The sequence below is a fragment of the Eleginops maclovinus genome, chromosome 11 (assembly GCF_036324505.1).
Source record: "Eleginops maclovinus isolate JMC-PN-2008 ecotype Puerto Natales chromosome 11, JC_Emac_rtc_rv5, whole genome shotgun sequence".
NCBI classification, from domain to species: Eukaryota; Metazoa; Chordata; class Actinopteri; order Perciformes; family Eleginopidae; genus Eleginops; species Eleginops maclovinus.
In genome coordinates, this window is record NC_086359.1 from 2,789,624 (window position 1) to 2,809,433 (window position 19,810).

The 19,810-nt window shown below is 36.5% G+C and overlaps 1 protein-coding gene across 1 annotated transcript; it reads left to right on the forward strand.

Annotated features, from left to right (window-relative positions):
• The first annotated feature begins 1,136 nt into the window (after positions 1-1,136).
• mpzl1l (myelin protein zero-like 1 like) lies at positions 1,137-17,226 on the forward strand. Its single transcript, XM_063895201.1, has 6 exons — positions 1,137-1,266; positions 6,675-6,856; positions 8,040-8,250; positions 10,173-10,302; positions 12,248-12,353; positions 13,234-17,226. Exons 1-6 carry the CDS (start codon positions 1,194-1,196, stop codon positions 13,327-13,329), a joined length of 798 nt encoding a protein of 265 aa, XP_063751271.1. The 5' UTR covers positions 1,137-1,193; the 3' UTR covers positions 13,330-17,226.
• Positions 17,227-19,810: the final 2,584 nt, after the last annotated feature.

The window sequence follows — 19,810 nt, forward strand, 5'->3', positions numbered from 1 at the left end:
ACTCTACAAAACAAAGCAAACGAGGAACAACTTTCTTGCAGAGTTAAAAGATACATTAGAGCACATCTCCTGACACTTCACACAACTATTCACATCTGATTAACACGTCTCACACGGAGACAACACGCTGACGTCCATGCGACCCACAGGTAATGGAAAGAGAGGCCTTTTGTGCAGGCCCTGATTGGGGATTAGAAACACCTGAGGGAGAGGCTGCACCAGGAGAGAGAGACACAAACACAACACTGCATGCAACAACGAAATCCACTTTTAAGATTTAAAGATGTCCAAAAAAACAAAGGTGAATTCTACCCATAGGAGGAGAGAGAAACAGGAGCTGCTTGTGAGTATTAGATTCAGATGATCATTTATTTAAAGCACTGCTCATTTGCTTGTACTTTAATGTACATTAAACGACATACAAGCATCTGGCCTAGGGTCAAATAATAAAATAAGACCCAAGCGATTTAATATTTGATAAGATTATTATTATTTAATGTTTTATTTTGTTATCGAAATTATTGTGATTATTTGTTTCAATTTAAATTTTAATTCATTTTAATTTAAAGTATTTTTTTGCTGCCTTTATTTAGCATTTTAGCAAGAAAATATCTCACTATACAACGCAGCTGGACGCTGTAATAGCATTGTAAAAATTAATATGAGGATACACAAAATGATATAATTAACAAGCATTAATGTAGAGGTAATATTTGGTATGATTTTTTTTTTCTTGTCTTGTTTTTTAAATACTTATCATTATTTATTTATGGTATTATTTTTTTGAAGTTTTATTTTTGTTTCTTTATTTAGTATTTTATCCATAAAATGTATTACTATAGAATGCTGGTTGACGCTTACCCTAACCGTAACCCTTATATCATATTTTTAATGTTTTGCCTTTTAATTTTAATATAGTTGAATTTATTTTATTGTTCTATTTTTCAATTATTATTTATTTTATTATATCATTTACTTATTATTCATTATTTATTTATGATTTAATATTATATTGGTTTATTTATTTTAGCGTTCAGGTGGCAGCTGTAATACCTCAAAGCATCCTCTAGAGGGCGTTAATTAGCTGCACTCGTAACTTTTAACCCGCCGCCAAAACTCCCCACGAAGAAGAAGACTTCAGGGTGGAGGAAAAAAAAAACAGCAGAGGAACTCCTCCTGTTTACAACAACATAATGGAGACAAAATGGTCAAATATGAGCTGCAGGCGGGTCTTATTGACTGGATTTATGCTATGTATTGTATTAGGTGAGTGTTGAAGCCCATCGTGGGGTATATTTCAATTTGTATATGTTTGCTTTTGGTATCTTTACTTAAGGTGGGACATCAGGTTAGCTAGCTAGCGTTGTTTCATGTACAGCAGCACCTAAAACCTAACATCTACCTACTAATTAATGCACCTTTGTTCACCTCTTGTTGCTATAGACACGATTTAACACTGCCGAAAAGATATGTGAAGGGATTGTACGCTTCACTTAAACTCACACACCTATTGGTAAAGGTATAGGTTATTGAATTAACGTTAATAGTTAAATTCACTATAATTTAAACGAGATTTGGTTTAAAGTGTTTATCTCTTGTTGCTATAGTTGAGATTTAACCCATCCGAAAACATTTATATTAGGAGTCATAGCTCTATAAATGCTTGAATACACATTGGTGACATGAAAGGGTTACTTAATTAAAATTATAACTTAAATTCACTATAATATGAGTGAGATTTGGTGCAGAGTTGTAAGTGATGTAACGCTGTTCACCTCTGTATAGACGATATTCAACAACTATATAGGTATTATTCGCTACTCTTAAACTTGTACAATTATTGGTAACATGTAAAGGATGTTTAATTAAGGTTTATAATTAAAGTCGCTATAATTGAGTGAGGTTTGTGAGTAGTGGCTACCCCTTAAACTGTTCTTACTAATTAATGCACCTTTCATCACTTCTTGTTGCTAGAGACGATAATTAACCCAGCCGATATCTTCTATATAGGGTATACCCATGCTTTTACACATATTGTTAAACGTATAGGTTATTTAATTGAGGTTAACAGTTAAATTCACTGTAATTTGAATGAGGTTTGGTGCGGATGGGTAGCTACCGCCCTGCTATAGTCACGTTCAATGGAAGGTAATGGTGTGAGCTCAGCGGTAAACAGGGAGGCTAACCCTGTGTTCACGGTCACATTGAGCTAAATTAACGGGATTATTTGTGTGTTTTTAATATGCGGAATGGTAAAGGGCCTTCTCGTAATACAAATTAAGTTCAAACGTGTGCCATCACGTCGGTTGATTTGGTGGTTAACAAAGACACGTTAAAGTGATAGGTTTGTGAGTGAGTGTCTTTAGGCGTGGGGCTCTACGGGCACTACGTGTCGCCCAAGCGTTTCCTAGTTTTCAGATGTGGGAAAAGTACGAAAACAGTCAAAACACACATTTTCGAGTAAAAGAACTGCATTTAGAATGTAGTAAAAGTATTTAAAAATACGATTAAAAAATGTACTTAAAATGTTAAAACTACTAAATTTGTTTTACAGATTTATTTACTTTAGACATTCTGATTTTGACCCACAAAACGTACAACTTTACACATCATTCTTTAGCATAAATTAAACCATCCAACTTCAAAATGAAGTAACTAAAACCATGATTGGGTTAACAGGAAATTAATTTGGACTAAGGATTTCTTCAGTTCCAGTTTCTTAAATGAATATTTGCTGCTGAAATGAGTACTCTTTGTCCTAATACTTTAAGTATATTTTCCTAATCGTACTTAAATACTTTTACTGAAGCACCATGATCCAGATGCAGTCATTTTAATTGAAATTGAGTATTTTTACACGGTAAAAGGACTTTTGCTCAAGTAAAGAATCTGAATACTTTTTCCAGCATAAAATAAACGTTATTTGGATTTGATTTAGATTAGATTTAACGCTTCCTCTTAACACCTCTTAACGTTCAACATCACAAGATACCCTTTCATTTCCTTGTTGGCCAACCCTCCCCTGACCCCGATCGTAACTCTGCTGTCATACATGCAAATGTCAATGCAGCAAAACTGTTTGCATGTTGCCTCCAGATCTACTTCAAATGTTTGGACAGTAAGCACAATAAAGGCTTCTGTCTCTGAACCAGCCTACGAGTAAATACCACAAACGGTTTTTGCCTACCAAAACTTTCAGCTGATCTTTATTACATTGTGTTTTTGTGTAAAAATAGACATGTTTTACCCATATTCATCCCTCTGATTCTGTATTTAGTTCTGGACTGAGGAATTATCTGGCAAAACAGGAAGGACGGGTTTTAATGCATCCGTTACACAACTTAATATCCTCGTTATGACACGTTTAAGGAATCCTCATAAAGTCAAGTCTTGTTTTTTATATCACACAATTAAGGACAACTGTAACTGTAATGTCTTAAAATGTCAATTGTTATTTGGCTGCTATTCTACATTAGATATAACAGAGCAGCTGCGTTGATACTGGAAACAGTGCGGGCTGCTGTTGTTCACACTGACAGTTGAGAGGGAATCTATAAAGAAATGAAACTACAGACCAAGTGATGATGGCTCTGGTATAAAGTCATATTAAATCCCATCCTTAGCAGCTCTGGATTGGGACCACATCATTTCCAAAGGTTTATTCGACTGTCATTGTGTGAGTCGCCTCTTTTTTTAAGGGAATATGTTTAACCAGAGGACAAAAGGTCCACTAGTTTAGAGTTTAATGTCCTGTTTACCTCTAGACTCAACAGCTTTAAATGTTAGATATCGTAATGTTTAATTTACACTCCCGTTTCTTTACAGATATCTGGAATATGACACAACACACCCATTTGAAATAATGCAAAGCAAACCTGATTTGATTAGAGAAGTGCTTAAAATCTCAGACTTGTATCAGCTGACTGGCCAAGAAACGCTTACTCCTGTTTCATATTGGGACATCATATCTTCCACCAGTTGCTGACGGAGCCGTTTCTTCCGTCTTTAACACACAGTGTTTCCTGCTGGAGTCTGGACCTCTGTCAATGTGCATTAGTGTAATTTCTGTGCAGAAGACAGGAAAGCTCTCCATTTTATTTACAGGAAGTCTGTTAGATTATGTGATAAAGGTTGTTTGTCATAACCTATCGTTTTACAATCGTTAATCTGTTGACCTTAGTGTGCTGTCAAAGATTTCTCACTCAGAGGTTAAGGTTATGAATTAGTAATCTGATATCTGTGCAGCACTTAACGTTTTAAAACCAAGAAAAAGTTGTTGTTTTTCTCAATTCTGCATCTGTTGTCCTCAATTTATACAAAAGTGTCAAGAATGTGATCTTCCAGATTGCACAGAGTCTCTTAGGTGTCTTTTTATTACATAATTTGGCTGATAAAATAGGTTGTCCACGCCTTCAAATGAGCAGAATTAGATCAGTTACCAAGGTTTTGTCTATTTGTATTTAATGATTCCAAAAATATGATGATAGTGTCGAATAGAGCGTCAGACGGCAGAGACAGCTTTGTTTTTACGGAGCTTTGACGCCACGTTGTTGCTTACGTCCGCGGTGTTGTCCTACATACAAGATCAGCGCCACAGTATCACCCTCCTACCATATTTTCAGGAAAAACCCCAGAGATACCGTAACAAAACAGGTAAAGATAACACTTTGTTGGATTTGTCGTCCAAATGATTCTAAAAAACTACTAATTTCTACCCGTACTTTTAACTGAAGCTGTGTAAAATCCATTCCTCTCATTTATATGGTTCCTGATTGACCTGCTCTGTTTATTTTTGCACTGGACACACAGGGAAATAGTGCTTCAGCAAACAGCGACTACAAAACGAAAGCACTCCTGCTGCGTCATTATTAATGTGTATGGAATAATTGAACACTCAAACAGCTGCTGAGCCACAACGACCTCTAACCTTCAGCTGTTACGCCACTATCGATTAATCAAGGGTCATCACGAGAATAAATATTAATACCCTTTATACCTCCTGGACATCACAAGCCAGAGAGCTATTCATTTATACTTTTAATGACTCTTTAATTAGAATGCATGAGAGATCTCGAGTAATTTATTGCAAATAAAAACACTGATTTGTGTTTCTTCTCTGAATGTAGAATTTTATTTTAACTTCTCAGTAAATTCTAGAAATAAACTGGATATCTTGATATGACATCCGACCTTATTATAGAGTAACAGTACACCCGGGTGTTAGACAGGCCATTTTAATATGGCACTTTGGGGATTTGTTTGTCACTATTTATGAAGCAAACATTGATGGTTAGTTTATAAGTTGTTTAGTCTTTAAAATGTCATAAAATCCCAGTCCATGTGCATCCCAGCTTCTTAAAATCCAAAGTTATTTCTTTAAATGTCTTCTTTTGTTGGTCCAAATCCCCAAAGTATTCACTTTCATGTGAAATAAATTGGAGAAAAGCAGGAAAAAAATCCCCATATTTGAGATTCTAGAAACAGAATGGGGAATACTTATAGGTGCAGCTCTGGTAAAACATTGCAGGTTAAAGCGGTAACGTCGTTTATCCAATATCAGCTTCTCTTTGTTACATATAAACGCTGTACGGTCCTGTTGTCCTGCCCGGGAGTTTCACAGTGTTTACATCACAGAACTGTTTGAACCCTTTATGAAATGCTGCTTCATGTTTTTCATTGTGTCTCTGGGACCTGAAACAACACAACACATCCCCTCTATAAAATGGCAAATGCACAATAAATACAGCGTGGCTATGACAATGGAGAAGTCGAAAGGCTCCTCCAACAATACGACTAGCTTTTTAAATATGCAGGAATATATATATACATTTAAAACAAAATGAAACCTGTGTGTGTGTGTGTGTGTGTGTGTGTGTGTGTGTGTGTGTGTGTGTGTGTGTGTGTGTGTGTGTGTGTGTGTGTGTGTGTGTGTGTGTGTGTGTGTGTGTGTGTGTGTGTGTGTGTGTGTGTGTGTGTGTGTGTGTGTGTGTGTGTGTGTGTGTGTGTGTGTGTGTGTGTGTGTGTGTGTGTGTGTGTGTGTGTGTGTGTGTGTGTGTGTGTAATAACATGCAACTTCATTAACCTGAATGTAAAAAGTGTATTCTATGAGCTTCACGTTTAATTTCGTTCAATGTTTGCGGTCTCGGTGCATCAGGAAATGGACTGGCTCTTGACGTACTTCCAATACCATAAGCAGCCAAACCCTCAGAAACTCTGCAATCCAGGATTTAAATTTTCTTAATGCTCCATTGTATGAAGTGCAAACAGAGATGTTAAATAAGAGTACATTCTGCAGAATTTCACTGCATTATGTTTATATAAGTATTGTAATGATTTGATCTCATTTGGACTTCATAAGTTTATATGAATATAGATTTATTCCACATTCTAACATCTGTGTATATTAATATAGATATTCATTTGTTGTCTTATAAAGGACTTTTGACATTTGTTGTGCATTTAGATATTTTGTAATCTCTTTTTAAATGTTGTTTTATCTTTTATTTCTTAATCCAACATTAACTTCCTTTGTTTATGAAAATATTATTTGCACATTTTTACTTTCCTTTTTTTGTATAAATTTATATTTATTTAAATATTCTTCTTATGTTGATATAGATATTTGTGTTTTATTCTATTAAATTACATTTTGTTCTCCTTTTTTTTACCCACAGTCACAACACCTTGCTCGGGGATCGACATCCACGCGGACTCGGAGGTGATGATGCAGAATGGCACCACCGGGACGCTGCGCTGCACCTTCAAGTCCAGTGAGGTGGTGAGCAGCACCACGTCGGTCACCTGGAGCTTCCAGTCCAACCAGCCCGACAACCAGTTCTCCAAAGCCCCATACGTGGTAAGTGCTGTGGGGGGGGTGTATTTCCAACAGCTGCAGGATGTTTTCCTATGATTGTTTTATCTGTACCGACACGAGAAGAGCTGCAAACTCAGGGGAACCGCTCGCTGAGGAGGCATGGGTTCAAATACAGCAGGTTTTATTTCAGTTCACGCTCAGCAGATTTGTTTATTTGTGTTGTTGTGTTTACTTCTGCTTCCCCTTTGTTGTTGCTCTCGACCTAACAGATTTATTAATATAGCATCTCTCATGCAAACATCCGGCAAAAACTGCTTCATATTTAACATAAAGGAAACTGGAATAAACAAAAACAACCCCAGGGAGGAAAACAATAATTAACAATTCAACTGCTTTTTCAAATACAAATCAAAACAGATAAAAAGAAAGGCCTTTAATTTCCTTGAAAATACAAAATAATTACCCCATTAATAAAAAAAGAAATAATAATAATTAAAATACAAAAAAAGAACAGTTATTTAAGTTTAAATAAATCACTCAAAATAAATCTCAGATGTGTCTATAACTCTCTTTTAAAAAATACCAAAATATAATGGAACTTTTCATTAAAGGTTTCAAACTTTATTACTCAAAATGAAATGCCAGATTAAAAAGAGACGTCTTTAATGTCCTTTAACAAATACAGAGAGAGCTTTTCCTTCGTTTATCTTGTGTCTCAATCTTGTTCTCTCTCTCTCATGGCTTGTTATTTTTAATGTCCCTGTTTATTTCCTCCTCTTGTAGCACAGAGCTCTCTTGTAACACAACACAGGGCTTCACAGACGAGAGCTGCAGGATTTATCCCCACAGTTTATTTTACAGCATGTTAGTTTATTAGTTTCTGGTCTGATGATGACGGGCGTGGTTACCACACATGTCATATTAAGGATTTATTGAAAGTGCTTAAACTGTCCCGGCTGCTACTGTTAACATAATTAATTACTTGTGTGAATGTTAACTAATCTGTGACACTTAGCAAATACAGACTTGTGCTGAATCAACGATATTGAATATATAATCCAGTCAATTACATACACAATATTTGATTTGAATTGACTTTTTAAAATGTTGTTTACACTCCTGAAATCAAGCAGGAATTTAATTATTTTGACTAAATCATTTCTGTGAATTTCAAGTTGGATTTCTCACGGTTAATTCAACCGATTTTCTTCCCTTCTTTTTGTAGATTTTCTATTTTTCCAACGGGAAAGGATTCCCGGGTCAGGACGAGTTCAAAGACAGAATTCAGTTTATTGGAGACATAAATAAAAGGGACGTATCGTTACAGCTGAGTCCGGCTCAGTTCAGCGACAACGGGACTTTCTTCTGCGATGTGAAAAACCCTCCGGACGTGACGGGAACTCCGGCGCGCACCGAGCTCAGGGTCGTTCTGAAAGGTAAAAAAATACGACTTCTTTTTAATTGCATCATAATTGGCGAAATATTTTCTTGCAGGGAGTTTAGTTATGGTTTTAAGTGCAATAGTATTTAATGTCGAGCTGGGGAAAGCTAATTAAAATGTATTTATTAAGTAAGTAAATACTAAGACTGTGGAAAAAACAATGGCAAAAAACTGAAAGTTGCTCCAAGAATAAAAACAGAAAGTAACAAAAAAAGAAGGTATTATGTAAAACTGGAATGTGAAGTTCTACAATATTCAATACCGTAACCAGACAGGATTACCTTTTGAATCTCTAAATCTCTCTTGGGTCTTCTTTAGACCTCGTTGTGCGTGTAGAAAACTGAAATGTTTCAACGTGAGAAGCTGCAGGAAGGCAAGAGAAATGCACATCTTCTGGGTTGGGATTGTGCCAAGAGCAATGCACACACAGCATGAGTGACTGTCCAATAGGATGGTGACAGGAGTTGTTTACCTTGGATACTTTGGTGTTTGCAGAACCTGTTGCCTGCGTGCTACTCCTCGTCTTATCAGAGTTTGTGGCTGTTTCATCTTGTCTCTGCAATGTTTGAAACGGGGGCAGTGCAACTAAAAAAGACTTTTTATTTAGAAAAAATATACCTTTTTTTTATCCTAGGGAAGTGAATGTGAAACAAGAGTGCAATATTTAAAATACCATTAAGTTGCAAAGACAAAATATGCACAGCAAATCACAACATTTAAAAAAAACCAAACAAAGAAACTTTAATTTACTACGTACAACTTATCACGTACAATGTGTTGGAGCCCCTATGTTATGGAAGTGAACAAAGGAGTCCAATGGAGGTGTTTCAGGCAGGGGGGGAAGTGTGTTGGAGAGAAAGGGATTTTAGCCCCTGCAGACCATTTACATGCACACAAACCTAAAGAACCCACTACAAGAGAGGGCCTCTTTAAGCTCAAACATCTCCCGTGGTATCTGGTAGAACCCGACGTATACACGCTGATCCAGCAGGTGCATTCCTGTTTTCCTTTTCTCAGTATCGTGAGGCATGTGACAGCTTGTAATCTTTTGGCTGAGCCTCGTGCCGCCCCACCCTGCAGGTGGGGCTCTGTTTTATCTCCAGCGTTTGTATCTAGAAAGCAGAGCCTGAATAAAGGGACGTTGTGTGTTTGCTTTTTATTCAGAGCTCACAGTGGTGTGCTGCAGTGTTTCTCTACTGCGCACAAAGACGTGATGGTGCCGCTGCATGGCCCTTTCACTGATTGTGTTTTATGAACAGAACCACAACTGTGTTCATTCATCATGTAGGGACAAGCTGAGCAAACCAGTTAACAGTGCGGAGGTGGGGCTCTCGTGTAGAAAAACAAAAATATGTCAATACTTGTCAGTTTTTGAGAAATGCAGATGTACATAGTTTGATATCTCACATTTTCTGTTGTTTTTTTTCCTTTGTAGATTATATGTATTGTTTATAGACGTTTCATAGCATGTCTGTACAAACTGTTTTCAGTAATGGTAAAGAGGAACTATTACCATTAAAAAATAGGAAAAATGTGGATTTTAAAGTAGAAATAGGAAAATAAAACACACTAACAAAATTACAAATAAGAAAAATAAATTAAATTAAATTAAATAAAAAAAGATGGAAACAAAACTAAGTAAAGGTGTATATCAGTAACGTAACCTGCTGCAAATATTCAAATGATATATAAGGGTTTGGGTGAGTAAAATCTCCTTAAATCTAAATAAATTGACTACATTTCCGTTTTATTTCTTTACACTTTCTGTTATGTTTCATTCTTATTGATTTTTGGGTTACTGGGAAAAATGAACCCTACAGGAAGAGTAAGGTACAGTCTTGAAAAGGTGAACTGGAAATCTACCAACATAAACATGGACAAGTTCAAATAACAAACGTGTGTTTTTGTTTTTTCCAGAGTCTCTGCCTCACACTTACATGGCCGTTATAGTGGGAGCCGTTTGTGGAGCGTTGTTTCTGCTCGTCATCATCGCCGGCACCGTCTGCATCATCATGAGGGTGATGCACAGCCGCCACGAATATGAAGGGTCAGTCTATCTTCCTAAATATGTCTAAATGTTCTTATCATATATTAAAGGTGGATTGATTACTTACTGATTGCTGCGGTATGACGACAAAACACAAAACACACAGTTTTCAATCAAATAAATGATGTTTTTTACTTTTGCCACTAGCCTTTATAAATAAATAATACAAAGTAGATATAAACCAAAAATGTAAATGTGTGTACGTTGCTCACATGGATTTTATGCATCGTGAGTTTGAGTTATTGTCTTTTATATTGAGATGTATTTTAGTGATGTGAGACGCCCACAGAGGTTTAGTCACCAGGCCGTAACACCTCTCTAACTCTTTCTGCATGGGAGTCGGGTTCACTCTCTCTCTGTGTGTGAAAAATCAGTTTCATGTTTGATCTGTTGTTGTTTATTTTTGGATGATTGGAGGTTGTGACTAATAATTAATGCTTGTTTAAAATATGTGTTTTAATGCTATGAGATTTTCAATGAAAAACTCTCTATATTAAGGGATAGTTATTTCACCATAATGAGGAAGTTATTGTTATTATATTAATTATATTCATAAAAAGACTATTATTAGTTGTAGTTTTATAATACATATTATTTATAATTATTATTATTATTAATAAATATTTTATGATGATTATTATTTTTAATTAATTATCAAGTATTGTTTTTTATTTCACAAACGATAATAATATTCTTATTTTATTATTCTTGTTTTTATATTATTATTATTATTTTAATAACTATTACTAATATATTTGTAATAATTATCATTATCACTACATTTTTATTCACAATTATTCTTATTTTTAATTATTTATAACAAGTATTTTAAATTATCATGTTTTATTTCTGATCAGTGACAATGACCTAAAGGACAGAGAACAGCATGTTATAATACTGCATGTAACCAAAGTATGTTTTATAACAATAAAGCATGTTCATTTACATTTAGCGTGTAGCGTATAAGAAAACAAACCGTGGGAAACCTTACATTTTAACAGCCTGGTTCAGTCCAATATTTAGTGGACTTCCTTTCTGTGTGTGCTCGAGGTAGTTTGATCACGTTTGCCTCGCATGCTTTAAAAGACCTCTTTATATTGAATTAAAAAAGCTCCTGTTTGACTGGTTTTATGTCGGGATGTTGTGGGTTTGGTGTTTTCACTGGTGCCGGTCTCTTCCCTCATTCCTGTTCAACCTCACACTAACTCTCTCCCTAACATCATTAATCTGCATGTCGTCTCTTGTCCTTGTTCTTCATATTCTTCCACTAAAACTCCAAACTAACCCTCGTCTGATCACCAGATTGTTGTTTTTATTCTTAAGATAAGACGTTGTTAGACAACAGAAATGTTTTGAGGTGTCGAGCAGTGGTGGAAAAGTACTGCGATCCGTCACTAATTAAAACGAGCGTAATATTGAGTAAATGAAAAGTACCACCACTGCCAAATCACCTTGAAATGTTAAAGATTATTAAACTTCCACTGCAGAGTCTTTACTAGAGGTGCACTGATGACGTTTCTGGTATTTATTTCTTAAAAACAAACTCAAATCGGTTTTATTTTTCCAAAAATTAGGTTTTCCATTGGAATTTCTCTAAATTCTGAAACAAGAGGGCGCAGCGCTGTAAATCAATACATTCAAAGAATTTTGGTACAACACATTATTTATTAACCAACGTATATTTTCCTAATCCTCATTTCTGTATGATCTGTAAAACACCAGAAAATAGAGAAACACTCATAATTTTGACACAGAAATGTACTTAATAAATGATAATGGAGTATTAGTTGAGCCCCATCAGTGCCCCTCCAGTCTCCGCGCTGTGTTGCGTGTCTCATCTCTCATATTTTATTTTGTCCTGTGTCCCATCTGTCTGTCTCTGTCTCCATTTGACTGTGCACCAATGATTGCGCGACACCTCTGGGAAACGGTAAACGTAAAATAGATGTACGTCCTTGGAAAGCATGAGCTCTCAGGCTCCGAAACCCAGAAAGAAGGTGGAGCCCACTCTGGAGAGCTCCAGGGGTTCCAACCCCTCGGGGCCAGTACAGGTACGAGCTGGGGGGCCGAAAGAGCTGCATTGTGTTTTTTATTCCACTGATTCAGGGTAATATTCAGACCGTGGTTCCTTAAAACTATATCCTATTAAAAATGTATGGTTGAGTTTTATGGATATTCTTCCTCATAATTTATATTTATGTGTCTGCTGTAGTTTTGAATCAATATTTAGAAATCTTAAAGCTTCTAATAATAAATTAATCAAATTCATAAACGATTCTACATAGAAAAATGTCCTATATTAATTAATTTGTCAAAAAAAAGTACAACATTTAGGAAAAATATAGCAAGAATATAAATAAAATCAATAAAACCAAATCTTTTTTTTGAGGATCTTTTTTTTAATGTAATTTTATTGTCTTTTTGTGGTAAAAATTGACCCGAAAAAAACATAATATATATTTACTTTAATTGCAATATAATTAAAAAGGTACAACAACATTATTTCCAATATATTTACCTGATTTTTCCAATAATTATTATCATAATTTCTTTATAATTTAGACCCAGTCTTTCAACATGAGACATTTTATTTAAAGATATTAAAAAATATTAGTTTTGGGAAAACCATTTTTTTTCAGATATATTTATTACAATTTAATTTCTCCATTTATTCATGAATTTCTGTTCCCAAAAAACATTCCCAGGGTGGAGATTCATAGTGCCACACAGAGTCAAACATGAGGCTAACACACAGTATAAGATTCCTTTAGAAATGAATAGTATGATTGTACAGATTATGAGAAAATACAATCAAATTACATCCAATTCTGTAAAAAACTATCTTAATATTAAACCATTTTCCCTCCAGGTCACAGGAGTGATATCTCTTTGTGTCTTTACTCACTTTCTTTTCCTCACATTTCCTCTCAGGGCCCGGTGATATACGCCCAGTTGGATCACTCGGGCAGCAGAAGCTCTTTCCACAAGATGGAGCCAGTGGTCTACGCTGACATCCGTAAAAACTGAAGAGGAACTGGGGACCAAACACATGAAAAAAGAAATACACAGTAAAGTATCAGACCTCTCTATCAGCTGCTCTTGGGAAGGGTGGGAAAAAGATATCGTATAACAGGGACAGAATCGGTGCAGTTTCTTTATTTTATTTGACTTTCTCTTCCTCCTCTGAAAGCATGATGCTGTTCTATGATAAAATCTCAATGTGCTTTTATTTTGAAAAACACCCCAATGGACCCTGCATCACTCCGCCTTTTTGAATGGTTGTCATTTAAATCATGAATGCCTTCATATCATTTATTTTACTTACGGTATCCAACAAGGGTTTCTGCTGGCTGTTGCACCGGCTGAAACGGTTAATCTTGAGCTTTAAGTTGATTAAAACTGCTTCATTGTGACTTTAATTTCACACTTTGAATAATACACGACTAAATACTGTTAGTGCAGCGGATATTAATCTAATCAGGGGCGCGGAAATGAACGCTACTAACAAGTAAAAGAAGAGATTTAATAACAAAAAATACAACTCTTCATCCTGCATGTAGACTCGCTAATGGAGAACGGTAATAAAGCTACTACAAACTTCGTAATTCCCAGCTTCTGTGAACGCACCATTTAAACACCCTAATGCCAAAATCACCGCTAATACAAAAGTAACAAAAACCCAATTTAATTATTAAAGAAATCATAATATAATCAGCAATCGCAACCCTGGATCAGGAGTGACTAAAGCTCTGCAGACATTGCATGATTTATTGATCATGTATGTTTTAATGAGACTCTCTGAACCTTTTGAACATCATTTAATTAGGTCACACTGAGTTTACAAAAAAAGATCAATGTTTTTTTGAATTAAACTAGGTTAGCTTCGTGATTTAAAAAAGGGAAATGCATTAACTACATTTACATGCACACCCATACTCAATCTACACAGTGTTGTTGTTATGACAACATTCTGGATTTAGCATTTTCTGATTAATTTGCCTTCTCTTCTAGTTTATCCCTACTTAGTCATTATGTCCATATGTCTTCAAAGCACCAATAATCAACACTACAATATCTAAAATACTGATGTATTTAATAAAAATCCATCCTGAAATTGGACTTTTGTCCATGTTGTCCAGCCCTATGTGTACCCCTCTTTTATCTCTACAGTAACTGACTCTAATGCCACTCCTGCAAAGCTACCATTCAGTTTAACCTCTTAAAGCCGGTGCAACAGGCTGCACATTTCCTTCTTAACGTTGCCTTCAGTGAGTTTGCATGCAGTGATAATGAACAACATCTACAGATTATGGTACTCTGACATTATGCTACTGTGAATGCTCCGGTGTGATTCTGGCATGTTGTTGTGGTACCTTGTGACAAAAAAAAACAAACACTGCCTCCCTTTTTGGATTTTCACCTCAGTGCAATTGTCAGAAAAATAGGAACAGATAATGCAATGCACCCTGACAGAGTGTTACGTTCTGCGTCACAACCAGCCAGGTTTACTTTAACACATGTAGAATACGTGCATGCTAAATCAAGACGTTAACTGAGGTGAAACATCTTCTATGAAAACTGGACAATGCTTTAAAACACTGTTTGCATGCAAATGACTAACATAACGAGCACTATCACGCACATATGCTATTCTTTCCATCTCTGTGTACTGAGTAAAGCTGTTTGTTTCAACATAATGGGCCAAATATCAACACTAACACGAGAAGCTTTAAATGCATTCCAACATTTTATTTTGATTTAGTTTTAAGCATAAAAAAAAGCCAAGTTCTCTGTTACGTTTCTGTGTGTGTGGTTACCTATGAGAGTGATATGTGTGTCGCAGTAAATGCTTTCAGCTTCAGCTTGTGATTCAGAATGCAGTAAGTCTCCATGTCGACCAGTATTTGTATATATTCCAATCCCATGTAAGATATAGTGCTGTTTACTGTAACTCATTCCAGTGTGTGGTATGGCTGAGGATGTCTTTCCTGACACGGGAAGTAGTTTGCTGTAGAGGTTATAGAAAGACGGTGGCATGCTTTATGTTTTTTCAAGTCTTAATCGTTTGTCAGAAAACACTCCAACATACACAGTGCCTGCAGGGAGCCAGTCGCTTCAAAAGGGATTGGATCAACTGTATTTAGAGGGACGTTTCTGGATTTTTAAGGCCTTTTTGTTACATTTCCTCATTAATATTGAGTCCAATCCTTTTCCTCATCCAATATTCTCTCTTTTATCTCCATTTTGGTCTCCGACAGCTAACTTCCAAGGAAAATCCGACCCTTTTTTTGAGGTTAAAGGATGTTTTTCTCACAATTCCTCAATATTGACTCAAAAACCTTAATAATTGACACATTGAGAGCAAGAATTAATATATTTTGAGACTTTTTTGTGTCTGACTGATGGATTAAAGTCCAATAATCTCTTTCATTTATCTCCATTTTTGGTCCCCTCCTCCTCAACCCTAAGGAAAATCTGATTCTAGCTGCTTTACGCTCACAGCTAGTCTCTAAAGTGGCCTTTTACAGCTTTCTCTCTTAGTACAAGCTCTTAAAGTGACATAAGAGTGTTGAAAGTTAAACAACACAGCTAAACAATGAGCTAAAATCCCTTTAAAGCTCTGAAAACAGATTTTCATACGTTAATATTGTGAACATATTGATTATAGCCTTTAATCGATAGAATAGTATGTTAATTTCACATAAAGTTTAAAAGTGCTCTTGGGTTGATTGTATCATAGTGAATGTCCCTGATGATGTAGATTACCGTTGTGTGCCAGTTTCAGTGGTTTTGTTTTGCCGCTGTGCTCACGATTTGTACCGTACAAGACTCAACGTCTGTAGCAGTGACGACTGTAAAGCTCGTTACGCAGCTGAGAAATCAATCAGTAGGTAGAATGGAACGGTATTTTCCCACCAGGGGAGGAAATGTGCCTTTTCATTGCCAATAAACCCCAAAAATATGCAAAGTTGTCCTTATTTTAAGAAACAAATGAAATGAAGTGTTAATATAACGTCTTCTTTGAATGTTTTATATATTTGCATTATTCAATTCAAACTAATTCTCTATTGGAAAAAACACAGAAAAGATTCTGTTTTGTTTGTTTATTGAAATTAATTTTAAAAAATGTGAAAACATTTATTTAATTATGAAAAAGCCTCATATTTATCATCCTTGACTCTTGTTATTATTTGTAACTCTAAACTCCTGAGTTATTTCTGGCAGATTTAGGGTTTAATACTTTCACACTGCCTTCCCACTACAGTAAATACACTCTTAATTGAATCCCTTTTTATTTGACCCCGGCTGCAGGCACTGAAGTCTTTCATGCTGTTTTCTCTGTAGTGTTTCTCTGTTTGTTTCCTCCTCCAGTTAGCATGTACTTCAGTGTATTTACCAAATCTAAACCCTCCTGTATGATACCGACAGCTGCCGGTCGCTTCGCTCCTGCTCGTGACTCGTCGCAGTGTTTAGTGCTGTTGTAGAAAATTGTGATGTAAATTATGAACGTTTTTTTCCGACCAACGTTTGGTGTCTTAAAAAGTTTCCGAGTGGACGCTCACAACGAGTCTTAGTGTTCCTTCGATGGTAAATAGTTGTGTTTTTTGAGAGTTGTTTCCTATGTTTATGTCGTGAAATCTGCACTATGTCTTGCAAATCAAAGACAACAAATTCCCTGTGATTCTCCTTTTTGTTGTTTCTCGTTCATCTCCGAATGAGCTTGGCCTCTGTTTCAAACGTCTCTAAAACTGGAATGTTGTACATTTAGTGCCTTTTACATTTCATCAGCTAACATCTGCTCAAAGTAGTAAAAAAGATTCATTTATTTTTCCTTTTTATTGTATGTATTTTTTTATACACATAATATCGCCTCTGTATCCACTGTTCAAATTTTATATAAAACCTATTCCTGGCCAATTACAAGTCTGTGTGTTGTTCTTATTGTTGTTCTTATTATTATTGTTCTTATTATTATTTATTATTGCTTTAATGTTCAGAAAGCTCTTTATGTTTCTCATACTGCCTGTGCTGCAGCACCTCTTTTCACCCTCTGTCTGAAACCAGAGCCCAGTCTGCTCTGATTGGTTAGCTGGCCGGCTCTGTTGTGATTGGTCAACTGCTTAGCGATGTCCCGCCCCCACAAAATGTGTTGGAGCGTTTCCAATAGAAGCGCGAGAGTTCCATAGTGATGATCCACTATGTTCAGGAAGTAAACAAAGGAAACCAATGGAGGCGTTTCAGAATCAGAACTCCTGTAGGAGTCCCACCACGGGGAAAGTTACAGCAAGAGACAATAATGATAGAGACATAATAAAGAACTGTATTTAATAAAGCAGCACGCACACATATTTAAAACATTATTCTGAAGTATAAAAAGGTAAGAGAAACAAGTATAAGAGTAAAGAAGAATCACAATACATGTAATAGTCCCACAGAGGGGAAATGTGCATTGTTACAGCAGAAAGTCAAACACAGCGTGATATTACACCAAGATCGAGTAAAGAAGCAGCTGCAGGATGACCTTAGTCAATACTAGGATTACTAATTGGGATTTTGGTCTTTGCAGACCATTTACATGCACAACCTGTATAACTACAGGAGAGGGTAAAGTTTGGGAAACCCATAAAAGCACAATAGGGCTTCTTTATAATTGTCACAGGCAATGTGTGAGTGTGAGCAGCAGGGGGCAGGGTTTCCCACCTTAACAGGTTAACACACACCCACACGAGCTGAGGGCAAAGTGAAACAAAAAGTGGGAAATCCCGGGAAACATAAACCAGGGAAAATTTACCTGGGTGTGTGTGTGTGTGTGTGTGTGTGCATATGATTCCACTGATAAACAGAATAATGGATGAAAGGATGTTGAATGTGAAACTGAAGCTGACTCTGCAGAAGAACACAGGTGAGTCTTTTCCTCCTTCTCTCATTAAGATGTTTAATTATTATCGCCTCTTTTTATAAACATTTCAGGGCCATTTACATTTAACGGTATTTAAGTATAACTCTGGGGTACTGTTTCCTCTTTCACTAATAACTTAGGGAAAATGTTGTACTTTTTATCAATAATTATTTGACGGCTCCAAAGTTTATTCATTAAAATGGCAAAATTCAGTTAAAGTAATTTTCCAATTCTTCACTGGCAGAAAAAGCTGTTTTATAAGCATTTTTAAAAAGTGTACAATGAATGTGCTTCATAGACTAAAAATAAAAGTAAGAAACGTTAATAAAAAATGTTTAAAGATGAGGTGTCCCTTTATTAATCCCCGTGGGGAAATTTGAGTGTTCAAGCAGCAACAGAGAAGAGGAAAAACAGTACAGGTTCACACAGGGAAATGCAACACACATTTAAAATAAAACCCCCTAAAATTCTAAAAACTAAAAAATATATACAGATAAGTAACGAGAGTATTGTTAGAAATATACACGTCTGTGTTCAGAAAGAGAGTGCAGGTCTGCAGCAGCTTGTGCACACGTTGATGACCTGAGCCCCCTCAGGGAGAACAGCTTGCTCTGTCTCTTCCTTAAGAGAGCATCAGGGTTGTCACTGCAGTCCTGTTTATTGTTCAGGTGCACTCCCAGGAACGTGTAGGTGTTCACCACCTCCACCTCCTCCCCCCTGATGGTGATGGGGTTTAGAGACCTCTTCGTGCTCTGCCTGAAGTCCACCATCAGCTCCTTAGTCTTGCTGATGTTGAGCTGGAGGTGGTTGTTGTCACACCAGCCTACGAAGTTCTCTACCGCTCTGTACTCCTTCTCGTTGTCGTTTGTGATGCAGCTGACGATGGAGGGGTCGAGAACTTCTGTAGGTGGCATGAGCCGGAGTTGAAGTGGAAGTCAGAGGTGTAGAGGGTGAACAGGAATGGTGACAGCACAGTTCCTTGGGGGGCTCCAGTGTTGCTCACCAGCACATCAGACACACTGCCCTGCAGTCTGACCTACTGAGGTCTGCTGGTGAGGTAGTCAGTGATCCAGGCCACCAAGCTGCGATCCACCTGCATCAGTGACAGCTTCTCAGCGAGCAGGTGTGGCTGGATGGTGTTGAAGGCGCTGGAGAAGTCGAAGAACAGGATTCTTAGTGAGCTGTGCGGCTTCTCCAGGTGCGAGTTGGCTCTGTGCAGCATGTAGATGAGGGCGTCCTCTACACTGATGTTGGCCTGGTAGGCAAACTGTAGAGGGTCCAGGGAGTCACACACGAGGGGTTTGAGATGCTGCAGGATCAGTCTCTCAAAGATCTTCATGACATGAGAGGTCAGAGCTACAGGCCTCCTGGAGTGCTGGGCTGTGTTTTCTTGGGCATAATATATATATATAGTATAATCATTAATATCTGTGGTTTATAATATTACTCCATAAAGAGTGACAATTTCTCTACAATACTTCATATTTTGTCAATTGTGTATTGCAATGTATTCGTTTGTTTATATTTATGTATTTATTTTTATATATTTTAAAATATTTTATTTCCCTGTTTTATGCAGCCTTTCCTCACATGCATTCTGACATTTAT